We start from the raw sequence: 22,256 nt of genomic DNA on the forward strand, positions 1-22,256 counted from the left end.
GCATTGAGGTGGGAAATGTAAAAACGAATCGGCCTACTTGTAAGATTAGAAAGAAAGAAAGAAAGAAAGAAAGAAAGAAAGAAAGAAAGAAAGAAAGAAAGAAAGAAAGAAAGAAAGAAAGAAAGAAAGAAAAAACAAATGTGGCCAGTGAGCACAAAGATTTTCTTAGCGCTTATTAACCTCATTGCCAAATTAACCTCAACATAGAAAAGTGAATTACTGTGCCACATCAAATGCAGCATTATTAATTAGTAAGCTAAAAAGGCAAAATGGACTAAAATTGTGTAAAAAAAAAAAGTGCCGCATTATCCATTCATGCCTTTTCATGATCACATACGGCAAGTGGGATCCGCCCTGGACTGTTTGCAAGCTAAACGCAGAGCGAGGTGTGAATACCCGTACCTATTTATTATGTTGTAGTATAATTTATCACATGTACAAAGTATAAATCATCATTAAAACACCAAATTGATGCTTGTCAGGGTAATGATCCATCCATTTTCCTTAGCACTTCTCATGAGGGTTCGAGAGACAATAATTAGACTACAAACAAGATCAAATGGAGCAATCAAATGGAAATCCGCATTTTGTAGTTTTTATTTTTCCCCGTTGTTTTTACATAATCCCTTGAAAACAATACAGGTTTGAAACCAACATTAAAGCAGACTAAACAAACTATTTTAACCTTGATGGACTGTTTTTTTTTTTTTTGTAGAAAATAAATTCATAATATACATACACAATAAAAATGGAGTTATTTACTGATGAAAAGCTTTTTTCAGTTTTTCATGCTAAGCTACACTGAATGTTTGTAAAAGAATGACAACACTGTTAAACATACATAGACATATTGGGGGAAATGAAATATTACAGGACAAACTATCGTACAGATTGGAATATATTAACAGGTAAAATTATACAAAATACTTTTTGGGCGCAATTAAGACGTCTGGGAAAATATTTTGCTTTATTTCTTATGAAGATCTTACAGAAGGTATAACCTAGATGCATTCTGTCCCAAATTATAAGTTAGTATATGCAAACTGCTTCAAATAAATAACAAATAAATAAAGCATTACGTGGCAGCTGGCTTCATAAACATGAAAAATAAATAGCAATAAAATAATAAACCGCTTTTTTAGAAACTCCAAGTACAAAGAAAAACATTGGTTGCTTTGAATTTTTCATGCAGTCTGAGAAGAATACATCTAAAAAGTAAACAGCTCAAAAATGGTATCGTATTCACTTTGTATGATGATGTTTTTGTACAAATGTCAAAACATTCTAACAGAAGCTGAGCAAATTGTGTTTCAAAGTGACTGCAATGAAAAGGCATCCACCGAGAGAGCCTGATTTTAAAAAGAAAAAAAAAAAAGGAAAACAAACAACCTTCCCCTCACATTTGGGGAGTAACGATGCAGAAAAGAGAAGCTGGTACACAGCAAGACTCCCACTGCATAGCTGTCAAAACACCTCGCAGGTTCCTCCTTCCAAAGATGCTTGAATAAACTCTGTAAACAGTGTAGCTGGTCAAAAGCGGATCGTGTCCAGCATTTCCAAACAGGAGTCGTCGTCCTCTTCCATTCGCGGTAGAAAAATAGCCTCTGTGTGAATGGCTGGTTGCTGGGGGAAATTCACGGCTCAGTCTCAGAGGGTTCATGTCTAAAGTGTTCCCATGGTTCGAGCCACATCACGCCAAGTGAGGGTCCTTGGCCGGGCTGACGGTGAAGCGTGATGATGTCACTGCTTTGGCCCCGCCCACAGGGACTCTGGCCTCTTTGCGCTTGGAATCTTTGTTTTTGCTGCTGGAACCTGGTAAAGACAGACCACGAGATCACTTTCGTGGAAGGCCAGAACTGAATTTCGAACGCTAAATCTCGAACTATGACCACTAGGGGTGGGAATCTTTGACGGTCTCACGAATCGATTTTCGATTCATAACAATTTTTGATTCAAAATGATTTGATTGACAATGATTTCTGCTTCAATTTATAGATGTGCAAAGAATCGTCATGATCCACTCCAGTCTGACACGCTAATGCTAATTAGCGCGCCACTCGCGGCACTTTTATCACTCAAAAGAATGGCTAGTACGCTGCAAAAAAAAAACTTTTATTGGAATAACTTGATTGTGACTTTTCCCTTTTATTCTCTAATGTGGCTACAACTTAACAGTGTATCGGAACGCGTGGAACTAACACTGCCCCTAAGTGGCCAAATCATGTACAACATGAACAGCGCTCCCAATAAAGGCACACACAAAAAAGGGCAAGACAGTATAAAATGATTTAAATAAAATCGATTTTGGGACATTTAAAATAGATTCTGAAACGTACTAAATGAAAATCGCGATTTTTATGAGAATCAATTTTTCATCATGCTGCCGCTGGTATTGAGTCGTTAAAGCAAATAAAACCCACCTTACAAAGCTTTTACAATGCAAATGGATTGTGGTTAAAAATAACAACGTTGAAAGGAAACTCTGGTTTGTCTCCTCATGAAGGCGTCTAATTTTGGTTTTGTTCCCGCATGACTGTAAGGAACTCTTGAGCAAATGCTTTCATTATCCAGTCAAATAAGTCATCAGCGTGCGAGATGGACAACGGGAGGCAAATTGTGCGGAGAAACTCAGCTTAGGCTCGCATTGTTGGATGCAGGCTTTGCGATGCGGCTCAGTTGCACGTCAAGCGTCGAGGCGGATAATTATAGAGGATTAATGCCGGCTGCGCATCTAAGTGGGGTCTAGTCGAACGGAGGGTTTTCCTTTTTTGGGGGGTGGAAAGGAGTCAGAATGAGTCAGATTTTTCAACAAAGTGGGGACTAAAGCGTGTTTCCAGCCAGAAGTGCGGTATGCAAGTAGGTAGGTAGGTGGTTTAGGTAGGTCGGCAGGTTAAATATGGTAGGTTAAGGGGTAGGTAAGTTTAGGTACATATATAAGCTAGATAGACAGAAACGTAAGGTAGGTAGGTTGGCAAAGTAAGTAGGTAAAGTAGGGTGTGGGGCAGACAGGCTGGGTGGTTGGTTGGTTTGTGGGTAGCTTTTTAAGTAGGTTACACAGGTCAGTGGGTTGGCAGGAAAGGTAGGTAGGCAGGCAGGAAGGTAGGAAGAGTGCTAAGGCAGTTAGGTAAGCAGGTAGTAGAAGTTAGTAGGTAGGTAGGCAAGGTAGGTGGCAGGGTGGTAGGTATGTGGGAAGTAGCAGGTAGGTTAGATAGGTCGGAAGGTACCTGGTGGTATCCCTAAGGTAGGTAAAAATGTAGTTAGGTAGGTCAGAAGGTACTGAATTTAGGAAGTGTAGGTGGGTAGGCATCAACTAAGGTAGGTAGGTACTGTAAGTTGGTATGGTATGGAGTAGCAGAAGTTGGTTGTTGGTTATCTAATATGGAAAGTAGTCAAAGTTAGTAGATAAGTACGTAGTCGGAAGTAGCAGGGAGGTGGTATGGTGGGTAAGAGGAATTGTTAGTACAGAGATAAGTCGGTAAATGTTAGAATAAATGTACATAAGTTAGCCCATATTTACTTTTATAGAATTACAAAGCATGACTTATGCTCATTCAGCTGCAAAACAGGAGCTGTGCCTTATCACAAGATAGCAGCTGAAACATTTTGAGGATGAACTGTTGAACTTTGACCGTTCTGACCTTCAGCGCAGAAGAGAGACACGTCTGTATAATTATCTGCACAGTGACTCATATCCGTGATGGTTGGTGCTGTGTGTACCCCTCCCCTTTAGAGCAGCAATGGTTATTTATGGTTAACTAGTGACTACCCAATAAAAAGAGGGGGCCCGGCGGAGTGTGCCTCAGAGCGGGTAGGAGATTGTAATCTGGGCACATCTCTGTCGGTTCTCCTCGCGAGCAAAAATAATCTAAGTCTCTTGTCTTCCTTCCTTGTCTGTTGTTTATTAAATGTTCTAGGTTGACTGAACCTGACAGTAAGGTAGGGTTAGGTTGATTCCAAATCATGGTGAGATTGAATTAACATTAACAACCTTGCTGACTTAATTGACGCTTGTAGATTTTTAAATACATTAAATTGATACCCTATCATCTATGAAAACGAGTATTGGTATTATGTATTGACATGCTCACCATGTAATGTGTTTTTGACAGAAACAGCAGCTGGACTAGTGGGCGCCGAAGTGCTCAATGCCTTGGTTGGAGTTTCCTGTGAAATAGAGAGTTACAGCTCATTGGACGCTCAACATCTAAGAACTAAACACATACATACAATGTAGCGTACCTGATCAAAAAGATAAATGGTGACATCATCAAAAAAGGACACATTTCTCCCTCTGTCCCTCTCTCTGTCCAGCGGTTCCTTGGGCGACTTGAGCAGACTTCTCAGGCCAACGCGTTTGTCCACATCCGTCTCCGTGACAACAATCACCCTGCGGGAGCTTTCGTCCTCCGCCTCGTCTTCCTCCTCATCTTCGGGATCGCTTCCCGGAAGCAAGCCTCTCCGTCGGCCGATCCGACTGCCGATCGCACCGTCCCCAAATCCTCCTTTGCCGGTAGTGTTGAGGGGCAGAGTCAGGGCAAGGGGCGGGAGGGCCAGGGACAGACGAGCTACTTTTGCTACCAGACAAAGAAGAAAAAGTAACTTTTAGCTGAGCTCCTCCTGAGTTGGTTGATCTACAGTAATACAAACCTTTGATTGCCTGGTTTGCAGACGACTGCAGTGTTGTAACCTCTGGTTGTTCAATCACAGTGAGCGGCTCGGTTTCAGTTTTCTCACACTCTACGTTGGGCTCACTACAGCTTTCCCGCTTCATTTGGCTGAAACAATGACAAGGAGTCATTACGGAGAAGGGTTGAGAAAAAAAAGTCGACCTTAAAAATAGGGTGACTGAAAATAACTGCCACGAAACTCCGCCAGAAACATCTTCGCGCAGGTCGTCCATGTTTCTACACGGACATTTTTTGCAAACACACGTAGTAGACAGGCTCCACTTTTAGGCTACTTACTCATGGACTATTGTTGAAACAACGTCTGTAAGTGACTTTTAAGACACTATTACGTGTGTACTGTAGATATAATGTTGTATGTGTGAACTAAATGGTAGTTAGTTGGTGTTTGTTTACCTTAAATGGTCATCGCCGGCGTGCTAATTCTAACCGCGATTGCTAACTGTTTCGAATTGGCTAATTTTGTTGGTGGTAAATAATGCTCATGCGCAGTTAATACATAATTAGTGGTTATATCCACTCAATTCAACTCATGTAGATATAATGATGTATGTGTGAACCAAATGGTGGTTAATGTTTGTTTACCTTAAATGGAAGTCGCTAGCGCGCTAATGCTAATCGCGATTGCTAACCATTTAGCATAGGCTGTTTAATAATGCATATGTACAGAAGATAATGAGTAGTTATATCCACTCAATTCAACTCATGTTCAACCTTAATAGGATTAAAAATAATAATAATAAATTTAAAAATATATAATTTTAAGTGGGGGGGAAGGGGGGATTATTCAATGAAATAATTGATACGCTAATCGATTTAAAAAAAAGATTCACTAGTGACAGCCCCATTATGGAGTTCCATCTGACATTGCTTTGTATAAAAAAAATAAACTGAAGTAGTGTCATTGATGATTAGTTTGCAGAGGCTCGCTTCATTACCTCTCGTCCTGGTTTTGTTCTTCCACGACTGCCTCGTTCTTGGTCTCGGCCGTTTCTTCCCCCCAGGGCCGAAGTGTGACTGTGTCCTTAACTGTCGATCCCCAAAGCACATTTGTTTTCACATTTTCACTCAGGGAGAACTGCAGCCGTTCCTCACACACCTGAGGCGACAGAAAAGCACACAGAAATGAAACCATTGAAGCAAGGAAACAGTAACATGATTTGTCCTTGACGGAAACATTCCGTTTTCTAACCTGCATCATGAGACCGTTCTTTGTGGTCATCTTGGAAAGAGAACTCTGGTCCTTAGCATCTGGAGTTTGCCCTGATGACCTCAACACGTCCTCGCTGTCCTCTGTGTCGGAGGAATCTACCAGAATGTTGGATTCATCCGGAGTCCCATCCGAAGCCACCCTGCTCTCCTTGGCAGGAGGATCACTTGTTTCCTCACCACAAAGGTTGGTGCCTTTTTGATCAGGCGTTTTCTTCAGGGACTCCAAAAGCTCTAGGTTTTCCAAGAAAATGTCGCCCAAGGTGCCCTCCTCATCCCCAGATATGCAGCACAGTTGTTCCAATTTCTCAAAATCCTCCAAAGCTTCCTCATCCATATCTTTCCATTCGGAAATTAATAATTCTGGCAGGCTATTCACAGGATCTTGTGATGAGTTGGCATCAATCTGACCTTCAGTCTCAGAGGTGTCCCTCTTAGTGTCTAGTGTTACGTGCTCAGATGGTGGATTCAGATTGGCCAAGGTGCTTGTATTCTCAATAGTTGCCCGTTCGTGCAGATGTGCTTTACTGAAACTGGTTTTAGGAAATTCTGTGTTAAAGTCTTCCAAATTCAGGGGACTACCAAATTCCTCAGCCTCTGAAACGGATGGTGGCGGACTCGGAAAAGAGTCGTCCAAACTCTCCAGTTTATCATCCTGCACATCAAGGTCTATGCTTTGAGGAGGACTGGGGAAGTCCACTGAGCTGAAGTTGTCCGCCTGTGGATCAGCCACGTCTCCAAAATCCTCCTCTACTTTTGCGGTGCTTACGCTTTCTTCTAAGGGATGCTTAGCATCGCATGAACTTTTTCCTTCAGCCTCATAATCAGAGTGAAGGTTTTCCTGGTCTGAGAAGTTCACCTGAGGGGCTTCAGTGATGCAAATGGTTATTTTGGCATGTTTACTCTCTAAAGTGTGAGAGAAGCAGTTCACTGAAACAGTATTGTTGTCAACTTTTTGTCTTGGTGGTGGTGGTGTTGGTGGCTCCGCCTCCTGGAGTTCACAGAGCTGATGTTGAGGCCAAGTGTTAAAATTCTGATTCTCCTCTGATCCTGTAAGATGCGCATCCCCGATCATGTCCGTGCTTAATGACTTGTGCTTCTCAGCGTTCTCTTGATCCGGGATTTGATTATTCTCCACTTCAGCTGATGCTTTCCCCAATGCATCAACTTTGTCTATTTCCACAAGGTTTTCCCGATTTTCAACCTGTTGAATGTCCATCCCTTCCTGCTGAGCATCTTGGTTGACATTTGTCTTCCCGGATAGACTTTGGGTTGACCCCTGCCTTTCATCATTCCACGATTCCTCACAACTGACCCTCACGGCAGGGTGGGGTTCACTTCCGGCAAGTTCATCATTTTCTTCTGCCTCCCAAAACTCCTGACCCACGATAAGACGCTCTGCCACCTCCCACGCTTCAGTCTGGAAGCCGGAGAACAGTTCGGACCTCAGCTCATTATCTGGACATCTCTTTTCCGGAGAAGCCCACTGGTCGTTTTCATCGGGCCTTAAAAGCAATTCGCCAGACTGTGAATAACGCTGACGGTCAAGCCTATTACTCTTTTCGTCATCTTTCACTTTCACTTCCTCGCCGTCATTAGCGACACTGTTATTCTCACGCTGCGCTTCTCTTAGTGGTGACCTCTCCTTCGCGACGTTACTCAATTCTGCAGCAGCCAGCTGTTTCTCTGTCTCTGTCCTGACCTGTGTGTCGTTCTCGCAGCCATCTGAGCAGTGCAGGTCTCTCAGGCCCAACTGGTTGTGGTCTGTATGGTGCAGCTCCAGGTCAGGCATCTTGTTTCTGATCTCAGGTTTTTCAACACCTTCCTCTCTCCAGGAGGCAACCGCGAGATCGTTTACTTTATCTACTATCGTTTTCTCTATGTTTGAGTCCACTTCGTAAAGTCTGGGGCACTTAGTAGAACCATCACACAGATAAGACAATTTGGACTCTGCGCTGTCAATGAGAGATTCTATAGTTGTATTTCCACAGTGACGGGCACTTAAAGAAGTGACATTGTTTTCTATTATTGTGTAGTCTTTGGCTCTGTTGGCGTGTAGATTCAAATTTCTCTCGTCAGAATCAGCTACATGAGAGATGACTTCATCTGTGCATTGTTGGTGTTTTGAAAAGCTCTTAAGTGGTGCATCTTCTAATTTGGAGAACAACTTATCAATAAAGTCAACACAGTCTTGGTTTGGGGGGTCATCAATCAGTTGGGAGGATTTCTGACCGTTCAAGAAAATGCCAGAATCGTCTCGCTGTCCTGGCTTCAACCCTTTGACTGGAATATCTGTGGCATTGCCGGAATGAGAGAAATCGTTTTCAGGCTTATTCTGACATGATGTCATCTTCTCGGATATCTGTATGCAGTTTTTTGAAGGGCGCTTGTGTTCCGCCTCACCATCTTCTTCGGTTTCCGTTTTTTCTTCGATCCCAGTGAGTGTTCCCCTCTCACCCCCTCTGCCGCTGCTTGGCCTGGAGACGATTAGTCCATCGCTGCTGCTCCTCCTGCTCATTCCGTCCCCTTCCCAATCACTGTCTGAGAAATAGGCCGAGTCCCGATGGGGCGTTTCATTGCCCAAAGCCCGCCAGCCGCCGCCGCCGCCGCCTCCCACTCCCGTCCAGGAGTCGCTAGGAGTGAGGCAGTCTGCGGAACTGGATGTCATAGGAGACAGGACAGAGTCAGTGGGAGTGACCAGGAAGACGTCACCAGATGCATCCCAGTCTGGAGTCGTTGGAGTGGCAGCTTTCTGGACATGTTTTTCTTGAACACTGTCATTGTGCTGTAGGGAATGTTTGTTGTCTAGATTTGTGCTCAAACCGCCACAATCTTTTGAGTGATCTAAATCATCTGCTGCAGACACCATATCAGTGTCACGTTTTTCGCCGTCAAGGCGGCACACTGTGATTTGATCTCCTCTCTTGGAAATCTCTTGGTCATCCCTCACTAAATCACCATTCTCAAAGAAAGAAGCTTTCGGACTATTATCTGTAATGAGTGATCTTGCAGTGATGGAGTCTTTATCATCCTTATTGCAAACTTTAGGTGAAAGCTCTGAAAGATCTGTGGTTTGTTCTTCTCCTCTCGCAGGTAAGGCAGGTCCATCGGAACTCTCTTCCCCTTTGTGACAAGCGAGTGTTTGGTTGTGCAGTAGGCCATTTTTGGGCATGATTTCTGAAAAGACATATTCACCAGACTGGCAGTGACCTGCGTTCCTTCCTTGGCTCTCCGACTTCATGGTTGCGCCTATATGAAGGATTGGGATCTCGGGTCTGGTAGAAACTCTGATCTCAGTCTTTTTAGCACGCTTGGTGACTTGGGCATAGATGGCCTCGGTTTGCGTTTCATCTTTTCCTCTGTTAGATGAGCGTACGGAGCTCTCCGATTGAAAGCGGATGGTCTGAGCGGAATTTGGGTCAATACATATAGACTCGTACTCAGGCGAGACAAGGGTTGGAGAGGAATCTGCTTCTTTCCTGTTTGTAGCAGTGTTTTGCCTCGATATGATTTCAGTTAGAAACGTCTCTGCCGACTGGATCTCCTTAAGGAATTCCTCCCTGGTCATTTCTGTTCTCTGTGGCTCCTTCTCAGTCTGCTGTGGTTCACAATCTGCTTTGCCAGTGCTGATCTCAGAGAGGAGGGAGCGTGACCTTCTTATGCCTTTTGAAGAGCCGTCTTCAGCATCAGTGGATGAGGGAAGGCCTGGAGCACAGACATACGGCTGCAACCTCGATCCGGCTGGGTAGAGGTATTTTACAGGATCATTTCTCGATCCTCCATTCAGATCTGCATCTGTATCAATCTCCGTCAGAAAAAGATCACGCTGGAACGATTCTTTAGATGCTGTAAAGTTCTTGTCCGCTCCCGTGTTGCTGTTGTGTTTCTCTGACGCCCACGACTGCCCTGCTGAGCCCAGCTCTGTGATCAAAGACTGGGAACGGCGCATGCCTTTGTTAGGCAACACATTATTTGATCTCTCTGCATCCCTCTTCTCCTTCTGCCCAGCTTCCCACGAACCGTCGGACTTGCACTCACTCGGTTCCGCCACAGCAGATATTTCAGTCAGGAACAGGTGCATGGGGGATTTCTTGGCAGCGGCCAAACGTTCTGCTTGAAGTTCTGCATCTTCCTTCCAAATTGCCGGCAAGATGGTGTCAAGACGTGACTGGGTCCTCTTCATTCCCCTGGAAAAGATCCCTCCAGATGGTGGTTCTGCGTCCTCGGATAGGCTCGAATGAGCGACAGAGGTGCCGCTGCTTGGTTTCTCAGGAGACATGAAGGGTGACTCATCTTCATCAGAGTAGGTGGGACTGGATGAGGACTGGCCATCAGTCCCGGGCTGAGGGCGAGGTATATTGCGATAAATCGGGCGCAAAGGGTTTTCTCTGCGAATGGGCGATTCAAAGTCTTTCACACGGGAGTGAGCGCTTTCCTTGGAAATGTGTGTTGAGGTCGTGTGTCTGGTGTCTCTACTGGCAAGGTCACAGGATAGCGGGTCTCTCATAGATCTAGTCATGTATCTAGAATAAGAATCAGTGCCGTAGCTTGGGCAAGTTCTTTGCTTTGAGTGAGGAGGGAGAGGCGGCGGACACATTTGAGTTGCGGGGTAAATGGGATGACTGGATGGCGGAAGCGACGGGGAGAGGGACGGAGATGGCGGCAAAGTCTGTCGAGCTCGATGGAGCCCAAGGTGACCAAAGCTAGACGGGGGGCAACTGTTCATCTGAAGGGGGTCCGTCTCAATTTTGCCACTCATGTTATAATGAGGAAGTCCTCTGTATCCAAGTGGGGGTGCGGGGAGAGGGCGCGAGTGAATATGGTTGGCCGATGACAAAGACAGTGAGCGAGGTTTCGGCGGGAGGATTGGAGCTTGAGAAGGTTTTTTGTCAGGAATCTTATCTTCTTCTTCATCTTCCCCTAAATTGATCACCGAGAAGTCGGTCACTCTGCTGGAAGTGTCTCTGAACTCCGCCATGCCCGTGTTGGGAACCTGAAGTTTCACCTCACTCGATCGCACGGTCTGGATGCCTTTTCCGCCGGCACACTTGTCCGAGGAACAGTAGGGTACTCGCTCCTTTCCCAGCATACCGCTGCGGATTTCCATCAGCTCCATGTCTCCAGGACAAATGGAGTCTGACCTACAAGACAACTGGTTCTTCCCTTTAAGAGTCGGCGACTTGTCCTGGGGAGTGTGCTCCTCCAGTCGGATGTAATACTCGCTGGCAAGGGAGGGGCTGCGTGCGCTGATCACCGGGACCACCGTGGGGGTGTCCAAGGACTGCCTGTGGTTGTTGTTGTTCACAGCCGGAATAGGTTGAGCAAGAGGCAGAGGCTTGTAGCCTCGTCTGGCGTGGGCTTTCTCCCAAAAATACTCAAAGTTCAACCCTTTGCTGGTTTCTGTCACAGTCAGAATGTCGTCCAGTTCAGACGAGGAATGCGTGCCGCGGTTTCCCACAGGGTCCAGCAAGGGGTAGGAGCTGTGGCGGTCCTCCCTGCCGCAGTGGCGCTCTCGTTGCCGCTCGTGTGCCGCCGCCTGGAAGGCTGGCGGGCGGAGCAAGTCCCAGCGTCGTTCGAACGACTCGTCACTCTCGCCTCTCCGCCTTCTCCCATCGTCGTACTCCTCGTCCTCCTCGTCCTCGTCGCCGATGCTCCCCCTCGTCGTTCCTCGCTCGGCAGCCAGGAGGGAGGAGAGGAGAAGGAACACCTCGGCCACCGATGGCCGCTGGGATGGAGATAGCCAGCAGGACTGCATGATCTCATACCTTGAGAGAGGAGAGGAAAAAAAGGTTAAATCAAGTTTGATTTAAAAAAAAAACAGTTATAGTCCATGACATGTTGTGAAGAAGTCCACTGACCAGTAATCTGCATGGGAGAGTTTCAGTCTCGGCTGGGCCAGCGTGATCTGTCGCTCCCTGATGACAAACGTCAGAACCTCCTCGTCACTCAAGTGCCTGTGAGGCTGAGAGCCAAACTCAAATAGCTCCCATATGACCACCCCAAGGGACCTGCAAGTAGGACATTGAGGAGAGACGATTAGTCAGCGCAAATATGCCACTTTTTGAAGACTACACTTATTGTGTGAGAAGCCTGTGAAAGCAACCAAAATATTAAAAACTCTGTAGTTTACGCTAGATGTGTTATGTGTTCCACAAAAGTTAAAACGAGGCAACTTTTTAGTTATTTGTGGTTGTAGTCTTCTTTTCTCGCAGGGTTATAATAGATTTGGATTTTTCAATATAGTTCGTTTTTATTTCATTTTGACTTTTCTTTTTATAGTCTGGTAGTTTTATTTAGCTTTTAGTGCGGGTTCATTTTTGTTTAGCTTTTATTAGTTTTAGTATTAGTTTTATTTATATATTTGTTTTTAATAGTTGGAGCATTTCTTCAGTGCAAGATAATAAAGTAAACTACAAACAAATTACAAACTTGTTCGACGTTCCTTCTTCTGTCATACAGCCATATTAAAAAATAAATAAAATCGGAATCTCATATATGATATTAATTGAAAAAGATGAAAACGAAAAAAAATGTTGCCACAATTGTAGTTAGTTTTCAATTTTGTTAACAAAAATGCTTCTCAATTTTAGTTCGTTTTTTGTTTTTAATTAATTTTCGTTAACTCTTCATCAGTCTACTGTAGCGGCTAATAAGGAGTGCTCACCAAGCTGGGAGCACAAAATTGTTTTTCAGAGGGAAAAAAAGGCACAGTGGTTGTTAAAGGCAAGAATAAGGTTTAAATATTTATGGGCACGTCTCCTAGAGATGCCCTTCACCGTCCAGTGTGTGTGTGTCTGTGTGTGTGTGTGTCAAATTCAACCACTTAAAATGGAGAATATGTTACACAGTCCACATTGAAAAAAAATGTTTACACTGTAAAAAATGTTTTACAAATTTGGATGATTTGTTGTGTGCGTGAATGAGTGTTTTTTATTTTTTTTATTTTTTTTTAACAGAACCTACCACACATTGCTGGTCTTGGTTTGGTCGGTGACAATTAACGAGCCTCTGTACTCTTCCAGGAGCTCGGGAGCGATCCATCGCAGAGGAATCCAAAGCTTGTCAGGAGTTAAGTAATAGTCCTCCTGCACGCATACATGAAGGTACATCGGCATTAAAAAACTTTTTATAGTCAGCCATGGAAAGCCGGTTGAGCGATCGTCATTGTCATTGTGCATACCTTGTATTGATTGTGCGAGAGGCCGTAGTCGCCTATCCTCACAGTGAGGTCGGAGGTCAACAGGCAGTTCCTTAAAGCCAGATCACTACAGGCAACACAATCAGCATTTCACATAAGGAATAACTTTGTGAATCCTGTTTATCCCCGAGTGATACGTTACAGACTCTTCTTCTTGGACATTTTGGTGTTTTTATTATTTTATTGATATATATTTACGTTTTATTATAGTTAATGAAAACTAGCAAAATAACTCAAACTAAAATTGGGGGGGAAAAAACACTTTCGTTAATGAAATAAATTCAAATGTTTTTTTTTTTTTAACTACATCTTATGTTTATAAAACTGATTAAGACTATCTATAAAAAACAGTTTAGCAAAATGTCCTTTTGTTTTTGTCTTTGTCAATTATCATACTTAAAATAAATAAAAGTTTTTTTTTCAGGAAACACAAAAATGGAACCATTTGCATCATGAGGAGACAATTCAGGCAAAAAATAAATTGCAAAAAAATGACATTGGCAATTATTTTAAGAGGGTGATGATATAAAAAAACTAATAAAAAACTAAAAGGAACACTTTTCTATTTTTTCTAAACTAAGAATAACTTGCTCTAAAATAATTATTATATATGAATAATATTTTTTAACATATTCATAAAAAAATAATTATAATAATTATTAATAATAAAGCTATACAAATAAATTTTCACTACAGGTGGGTCCGGATCAAAATTGTGGCTTCGCTGTAGAAGTCAGATTTATTATTTATTATTTATTTATTTTCAGAGAGTGATGACATATATATATATATATATATTTCTATTTATTTAAACTACAAAATTTAATAATAAAACTAATAAAAACTAAACTAAAAGGAATTTTTTTTTTTTTTTTCTAAACTAAGAAAAACGTATTATATATAAATAATATGTTTAAACATATTTATAAAAAAAACAAATTATAATAATTATTAATAATAACGCTATAAAAATAAATGTTCACTACGGGTGGGCCTAGATCAAAATTGTGTCTTGACCGTAGAAGTGAGATTGTGCGTGTAAGGTCCAACCTGTGTATGTAGTTGTTCTCATGAAGATGCAGCAGGCCTGACGTGATCTCGAAGGCCATCCGTTGAAGGGTCAACAGGTCCCGCGTCGGGAGATCCGGCGTCATCCCGTCGGACTTGCGCTGGGCTCGCAGGTAACGCTTCAGGTCGCCCTGCCGGTACACAAAGTCAAAGCGCGTGTGTGTGTGTTTGCGCCGCTGATGATGAACACGGCACGGGTCCCACTCCTGCTGTAAATATGCCCCCCTGTTTTTTTTTATGTGTTTTCCAGGGCGCCTCCGGAATTAATAATGAGCTGGCAGCCTTTGTGTAAAGTCATTAGGGCTGCAAGGAAGGGCAACAAACAAAGCGGGGGATTATATAAAAAGGGTGTAAAATGGCTGCAAAGAAAGGACATCGGCAAAGGGTGCGGAGGGACGCCCCAGAAGAGCGCATTTAATGACTTGGTGGTAACAAGCACTTGTGAATGGCCAGCAAGGTCTTCTCAACTACTCTAAACAGTATCAGAAGCACTTAATATTTGTTGTATGAGATGGCATTTAGTCATTCTGGTTTATTCTCTTAAATTCGAAGCATTTCTATTGGTTGCTCTGTTTCCAGTAATCATGTGGATGATTATTATCATTTATTTATTTCTGGTCCAATCAGATTTCAGCCTCTATGTTGTTGCCATGCCAAACTAATCTGCCGGCCAATAACATTTGAACTATTTTAGCAATGGGACTGTTTCTTTAAACAAGCAGATTTCAAATTTGTCCTCACAATTATGATCTAGACCCACTTGTAGTGAAAAAATATTTTTATAGCTTTATTATTCATAATTATTATTTTTTTAAATTACAATATTTTTTAAATGCATTCTTTATATATAATAATTATTTTAGAGCGAGTTTTTCTTAGTTAAAAAATAGAAAAAGTTTTCCTTTTAGTTTTTATTAGTTTTAGTTGGGTTTTAAAAATATATATATATATATAGTCAAAGTCATTTTTTTTGCAAAACATTTTTTTTTGTTTTTGCTTAAATCATCTCCTCAAGATGCAAATGTTTTTTGTTTTTTTTTGCGTTTCCTGAAAAATCTGAAAAAATTATTTAGGTGATTATTTATAAGACAAAAACAAAAGGAATCAATTGCCTAGAAATACCACAAGATGGCAACAAAGCACTTCTTTTATTGAAATGGTACTCCTCAATTCACCTTAACATAATGCCTTGACACAAACTTGCCACCAGATGGCGTTAAATACTCTTAGTGCTTTGGCTTGAGCACAAAAACAGCAACCGCTGCTTTTTTTTTCTTCCAACAAATAAATGATCAAAAAGTTCAAAAATATCTGTAAAATGGCTTACCAGCTGACAGAATTCCATGACCAGGAGGAAAGGGATGCTTTCGCTGCACTGGCCCAAACATTGAAGTATGTTGGGATGTTTCAGACTCCTGCATGTGGACACAAATCAGACGTTGGTATTAAAAAAGAAAAGAAAAGGTCAAATAGGTGTCTAAAAATAGATCATCAAAGGCAAGTTTGGTGCAGTGTACAAAAGGGAAGGGTGAGATATATATATATATATATTTATATAACATATAAATGTCTTAAATGTCAGCACGACGTCTCTCGGTGGGTTTCTTGCTTGATATTCTCGATCCTGCATCTTTTGACCTTCACTTGTGTACGACACAAGTTTGCGCAGGCAATTTCCAGTTTGGATCGTCTCTAAGGACCCCCCTCCCTCCTTAAAAGCCCACTTTTCTCTGATTGGACAAATTGCACAAGCTTACCGGGCGAGGGCCAGCTCCCCGATGGATGCACCACCAGCAGGAATATTTGGAATATTAACGCAGCTTTTGCACTTTCAAACATGCGACTTCTCGTGCAATGCGTATTTCATTCATGAATAATTTATTTGTATTTGGGTCAGTTTAACTAAACACTAGATTAAGATGAAATGAAATGCTCCGCCCACAACATAAAAAATACATTGATTTCATAACCCAACGCGCCCATGAGCCAGCCCAGCTGAGCCACAAGAACCACGGGATGGGTCGGTCCAACTTTAGGAACATGTTGGGTTACCCAATAATGGCGTATTTTTAACGCAGCAGTTTTACAGGTGTATGAGGCTGTTGTAAACTTGAGCACCGTGAATTCTGCCTAGCAACAAGCGCTTGCTTGTTTTTAAAGTGACTCACTCACTGGACCGGACAGATTAAGGGAATATCATTTAAAGATGCGCCATTTTCACTGAAACAACCCTAATTCGCTGTTTTGCTGGATTTCGACTGATTTTGCAAGGCCCACAGAAAATTGTGTTCTATTGCTATAGAAACATGGAACCTACCAAAAGAAAGATTACAGTCTCTTCTTTTATCAGGAAAATAAGTATATTTTTATCTGTTTCCATTTTGCAGCAATTAGCATTAGAATATAGATCATTATTCACAAATCTATTTAAAACACCAGGGAAAAGAGCTTTTTTACAACATGGCCCTGGTTGATCTCTTATACTCTGCTGCCACCTGCTAGCCGTTTTTGTAATAACTACCATAGCTTCAAGCATTCTCTGCATCAAAGTGTTCTGTATGCTCTAGCATTTAAAAAAAAAAAAAAATTTAAAAAAACGTATAAATACGTCACTGGTAATATTTAAAATAGGACGTTTTTATACGTTTTTGGGAGCAAATGAGTTAAGAGCAACTTGTTGTTTTTGTTTTTTTACAATACAGTGCTAGTTTCTAACAAAAACTCACTGCCATTGACAACTATAGACGTCAAAGGTCCATTTGAACTGGGCTGGCAATGAACGAGTTGATGGGATTTAATTCATTTCAAGATCTTGTAAATCAAGGTTATCTGTTTCCTAAGTAAGGCCTGCTTCTGCTAATGTAAATGCACAATAGTAGTGAGCGGAGTCTCACCTGTACGGCTCCGACTCGGCCAAGAACTTCCTCTGCTCCAGCGGGCTGGCGCTGACGCGTAATTCCTTCACCACCACCTGCGAGGAGCTGCAGTCGCACAGCACCTCGGCCAGGATCACCTGTCGGACAAGCAAGTTGGATACTCAAGCAGCTTGGAATGAGTTTGGGGATTTTTTTAAGAACATTTTTTGAAAGGCCGCCATCTTACTTTTCCGAACCAGCCATTTCCAATCTCCTGCAGGTAGTTCAACGTATGCCGTTTGAAGCACTGAGATTTGGAGTCTGAAAAGAACAAGACACAAAATGACAACTCACGAACTCATAACGACTCTCATAACTGACCGAAAAAAAAAAAAAGAAGAGGTAAAGACAATTTTGGGGTTACCTCCATCGTGCAGGGCGGCACAGGTGTGCCTCTCCCTGACGGGCAAAGTGTAGACTTCCGGTAGCGAAGGGCATGACGACAGGCTGTCCTCCTGGATGGGGCTGGACCCCCCCGAGCACTCCTCCCCGTCCGCATTGTCAAACTCCTGAAAGGAAGACAATGATATGAAAGATGACATTTTCCTGCTGTGACATCAGCAGTCGTCATGAATGGTTAATAATGACAATTTTTTTTGTCATTGTTAATTTGCAATTCAAACACAACAACAACAATATTTTATGGATACAATATCTAAATACATACATATATAGTATACTGTACACATAGGTGGCAAATCCAGGTCCAGAAAGTAAAAACCCTGCCACAGTTTGACTTTACATCGGGTGCTAGCTAGCTAGCTCCCCGGGAGCTTGTTTACCTGCTAGGGAGCTAACTAGCTAGCTAGCTATTTTGTGTAGCCTACTATACATCGATTGGAAATGATTCATTTAAAATTTTTAATTAATGCTTCTATTTTTTTAATCTATTAATCATCTACTGTATTCGTTCTATTTATTACCAAAAATTTACTTTTTTTTCTTTTTAAACAGACTATATTTGACAATTACATACTAAAAATCTAAGAATGCTTTAATTTTGCTAGATTTTTAAAATTAGGATTTTTTTTTAACTACTTTAATAATACTGTATATCACTTTGAAATATATCTATTCTTTAATATTTAATATATTTAATATTTTGTTATTTAGTTATATTTCTATTTTAGGATTACTGTCTTAATATATTTATGTCATTATTATTACTACTATTATTCATAATAATTTTAATAATAACAATGATAAATAACTTGCCGGTATTAGAAATCAAATTTACTATAATATAGCCAACTACAACTGCGTGTTATTTTTCATAGATTTTCCACAAAATGTGAATAGAATTTGGAGTATTGTTTTACAAAACTCACGTTTTTGTTTTTATTTTATAAGTGTTATTATTTTTGTTAATAATTACAACAATAATGTATTTAAACATTGAAAAATAATAACACTAATAATTATTATTATTATACATAATATTTTGATTATGAGTAAAAAAAAATTGTAATATAAAAGTTATTTAGTAATCTTAGTAAGTCATTTTAATATCCTGTCCTTTTAACCTGCGAGGCCTACTAGTTAGTGCATGTAAACCAGGTGACTACTTTGAACAAGGCGGACTTACATTGAATCCCACTCCTCCCCTTTTGCAGCACAAACAGGTGAGGAGCAGCAGAACAAAGGAGACCAGCCCAGAGCACGAGATGAGGATGACCACGTAAGGTGGAGGAGACAGCGACGCCGTCCGGCTCTGAGAAACTGAAAGGAGCACACAGCCAAGCAAAGCGAGTAGTTTAGTTCTGCTTCTTCATGATTTCTGGGATTTTTTAATTTTTTTTTAAAAGGAGGATTGAAGAAACAAGACTTGGCGGAATCATAAAGGTGTGAAATCGTGTTACACGGCTCTTTTGTCTTGGAGGGAGGAATTACCCATTGGAGCGTTGTCCTACAGCGGCAGGTTGAGGTCAACCCCAATGGACAGATTGCATCAGGGGATTTTTTATTTTTTGATTTTTTTTTTTTTAACTCAGGTGGGAAGCAGGAAAGTCCAAGGTTGGAAAAACAAACAAAAAAAAAACTGGAATCAAGAGTTGAAGTTTGTAAGTAGCAGCTGCTCATTCCACTATAAGGACAAGAAGCACGAGGAGAGGGCAGTGTCAGCATTCCACTCACAATTAAGAAGCAAAGGAAGGAGGGAAGGGGGGCGGAGGGGGGGCGGAGGGGGGGTGTTGCTAATCAGGTGGAAAAAGGGGGTCGGAAACCGGAGTAAAAGAAATGACGTAATAAAGGTTGACTAGTCAGGTGAGAGAGAGAGAAAGAGGGAGGGGGCGGGACATGTGGACATTTGTACCTCAAAATGGTCGTTTGTGGGGAGTGACCCATCTGTAGAAAAAAAAAGGGGCAAGGGGGGGCAGGATGGTTAAACCCTCATGGTGACATCTGTAGACGGTGAGCGTAAATGTATACAGGGGGTCGTCGGTTCACCACCAAATTCCGGTACTGGACGACGTCAATCAGATTTGTACAGAAGTCAGACGGCGCAGAGTTTTTTTTTCTTTTTTAACTATGGTGGCCTCATACACTCGCAGCCATTTTCACTGAAGCAACCCCCTTCGCTCCCCGCTGTTTTACTGGATTTTGACTGATTTTACAAGTCCCACAGAATATTGTGGTCTATTGCTATAAAAACATGGAACCTACCAAAAGAAAAAATAGAGTCTCTTCTTTGATCAGAAAAAAAAGTATATTTGTATCCGTTTCCATTTTGAAGCAATTAGCATTAGAATATAGCTATGTTTCATCATTATTCACATTCCTGTTAAAAACACTGGCAAAAAGAGCTTGTTGCTGATCTCTTATACTCTGCTGCCACCTGCTGGGCGTTTGTTGTAATAACTACCATTGCTTTAAGTGACCTCTTCATGTCAGAAGCTGTATCAAAGTCTTCTTTATGCTCTTGCATTAAAAAAAAACAACATAAAAAACTTAAAAATATGTTTTTCGGAGACAAGGTATTAAAAATCATATTTACACATTTTTGGGTTTGAATGAGTTTTTAAGGGTATTTCAGAGGCTCAATACTTGGACTAGTGGACCATGCGAATGGAGAACTCAAATCCAACTGTATACAGCGACTAATATTTTTGCAGTTTACTGAGCAGTCGTCTTTGCGTAGATACATACAGCATGTATAAAACATACTGCCCCCTGGTGGCATGAAGTACACACCGGAGCAGGACAGTGGCCGTTGAAATGAGGCATGAAATCATGATTGCGTCATTCTTAACATTCTATTTAATGATATTGCCACTGTACGTTTTCATAACGGCGCCACTGTAGTAGATTTTTATGAATACAGTCACCGGCAAGGTCACCCCACTGTCAACACTGCATGCATAAATTTCAGAGTACATTTAAAAATGCATGACCCTCCAGAAATAGTAAGGTTGCCGAGCTAAACGTGTGACATGTCAAGTGACGCTTGTTGCGTGTGTGGTTTCCGTGCAAAGTTGACACTTTTCAAGCAAAGTGGATGACGACGACCTGCTGAGTTGGAAAGAAGTCGCATTGGAAATAAATCATAGATTATTTTTGCATCAAGGTAAGTCATAGTCCATCTTGCCTCATTTTTTTTGCATGCCCCCCCCCCCCCCCCCCTCATACAAGCATCATAAACAATAGCTCTGAGTGCATATTCTATTTTTTGTCTTTTTGTCAGACAGACACAGTGCATATAAAAAGGAATCTAACCTAACCTAACACAAGGCCTTTCCCGTCAGGCCCCAGCAGTGTCTTCTTATCAAAACAACACAAAGACATGCACATATTGCACAACTCTGCCAATCTTCCGAAAGGGGCGTGGGGGTGTATAAATTCATAAAAATAGAAGCTAGCTAGCCAGCATCGCTTCAAAGGCTGAATAATCCGAGTGTCTTTTTTTTTTTTTTTTTTAATGCCATCGATGTTGAGGCCCAACATTGCAAGCCCCCCACTCACCCCCCCACGATTCCGTTTTATTTGCATCACTGCATGCATGCACCATTCTCCTGCTGCAATAATCGTTGGCATTATCTCACGGCCACGTTGATAATAAAGCATAATAAAGACACCCCCTCCCCTTTTGCAGCCTCGCTGACAGCGATTCAAGTCAACCCCCTCCTCCTTCCATCCTTCCATCCTCCATCCCTCCACCGACTCGACTCACCTTCCCTCTGCGGCGCTCCGAGCGCTCTCTCCGGGCTGATGTACGACATGACCCCCGCCAGAGCCACCATCAGCCAGCAGTGGGGCCGCATCGTCGCCGCCACAACAATAACAGCATCGGTGTCCTCCGGTCCCGGTCTGTCTCCTTCCTTCCTTCCTTCCCTCGTTTTTTGTTTTTTTTTTAGTATTGGGATAAAAGAGCCTTCCTCCCCCCTCCTCCTCCTCCTCTAATCCGCAATTCAGTTTGGTGATCTCGACCCGCTATTGTGCATCCTCAGGCTGCTCATACATGACAACATCCAACCACAGACACCCCCACCTCTTTTCTACGTGTGCCCCCCCCCCAACCCCAAAAAATGCATCCACATCTTCCGCCAGATGACGTCACACACACGGCGAGCATTGTCATGGCTCCCGCCGCGTGAGGATCAAATAAATGTACTAGTATTTATATTTTAGCTCATGCTACACATATTAATAGCGCTTGGACGTTTTTGATTCGATAATATATGAGTGCGATGAATTTATGAAAGATACTAATATTGACGCTGCTATTTGGACACGCCCACAAGACGCATGTCCTGGAATTATACTTGTTATTGTTCTTATATGGGGCCATATAAAGAAGAGATCAAGTTACAAAGGGACTTTAGGTAAATAGCTCAATTCGATTTTTTAAACTAAAGTTGGCACGTTAAATGTGGAAGAAGTGAAGCACTGTCTTCTTCGTGTAAATACATACAGTACACATATATTGAACTGCCCCCTGGTGGCAGAGGCGCAGACACCAGCTGGAGTGGCACAATGGCCATTGAAATAAAGCATGAAATATATCATGATGTACAAACTGTTTGATTCTTAACATTCTATTTAATTAAGTTATTACTATATGATTACATAATTGGACCACTATTGTAAATTTTCAATATTTAAATGTGACAGAGCTAAAAGAAATAAAATAAAATAAAGATCCATTTACTTTGTAAATTATGCATAAAAACATAACCTAGTCTCAAT

General features: G+C 41.9%; 1 protein-coding gene across 1 annotated transcript; it reads right to left on the minus strand.

Moving 5' to 3' along the window:
- Window positions 1–579: 579 nt before the first annotated feature.
- On the minus strand, window positions 580–21,549 carry lmtk3 (lemur tyrosine kinase 3). The gene is made up of 16 exons (XM_077575879.1): window positions 21,241–21,549; window positions 18,661–18,794; window positions 17,440–17,584; window positions 17,263–17,336; window positions 17,055–17,173; window positions 15,488–15,575; window positions 14,143–14,291; window positions 13,075–13,159; window positions 12,858–12,979; window positions 11,753–11,902; window positions 5,878–11,659; window positions 5,624–5,784; window positions 4,648–4,775; window positions 4,240–4,574; window positions 4,089–4,164; window positions 580–1,812 (listed from the first exon to the last, which is right to left on the minus strand). The coding sequence occupies exons 1-16, from the start codon at window positions 21,329–21,331 to the stop codon at window positions 1,691–1,693; spliced, it is 7,761 nt and encodes a 2,586-aa protein (XP_077432005.1). The 5' UTR covers window positions 21,332–21,549; the 3' UTR covers window positions 580–1,690.
- Window positions 21,550–22,256: the final 707 nt, after the last annotated feature.

The sequence above is a fragment of the Vanacampus margaritifer genome, chromosome 9, assembly GCF_051991255.1.
Source record: "Vanacampus margaritifer isolate UIUO_Vmar chromosome 9, RoL_Vmar_1.0, whole genome shotgun sequence".
NCBI classification, from domain to species: Eukaryota; Metazoa; Chordata; class Actinopteri; order Syngnathiformes; family Syngnathidae; genus Vanacampus; species Vanacampus margaritifer.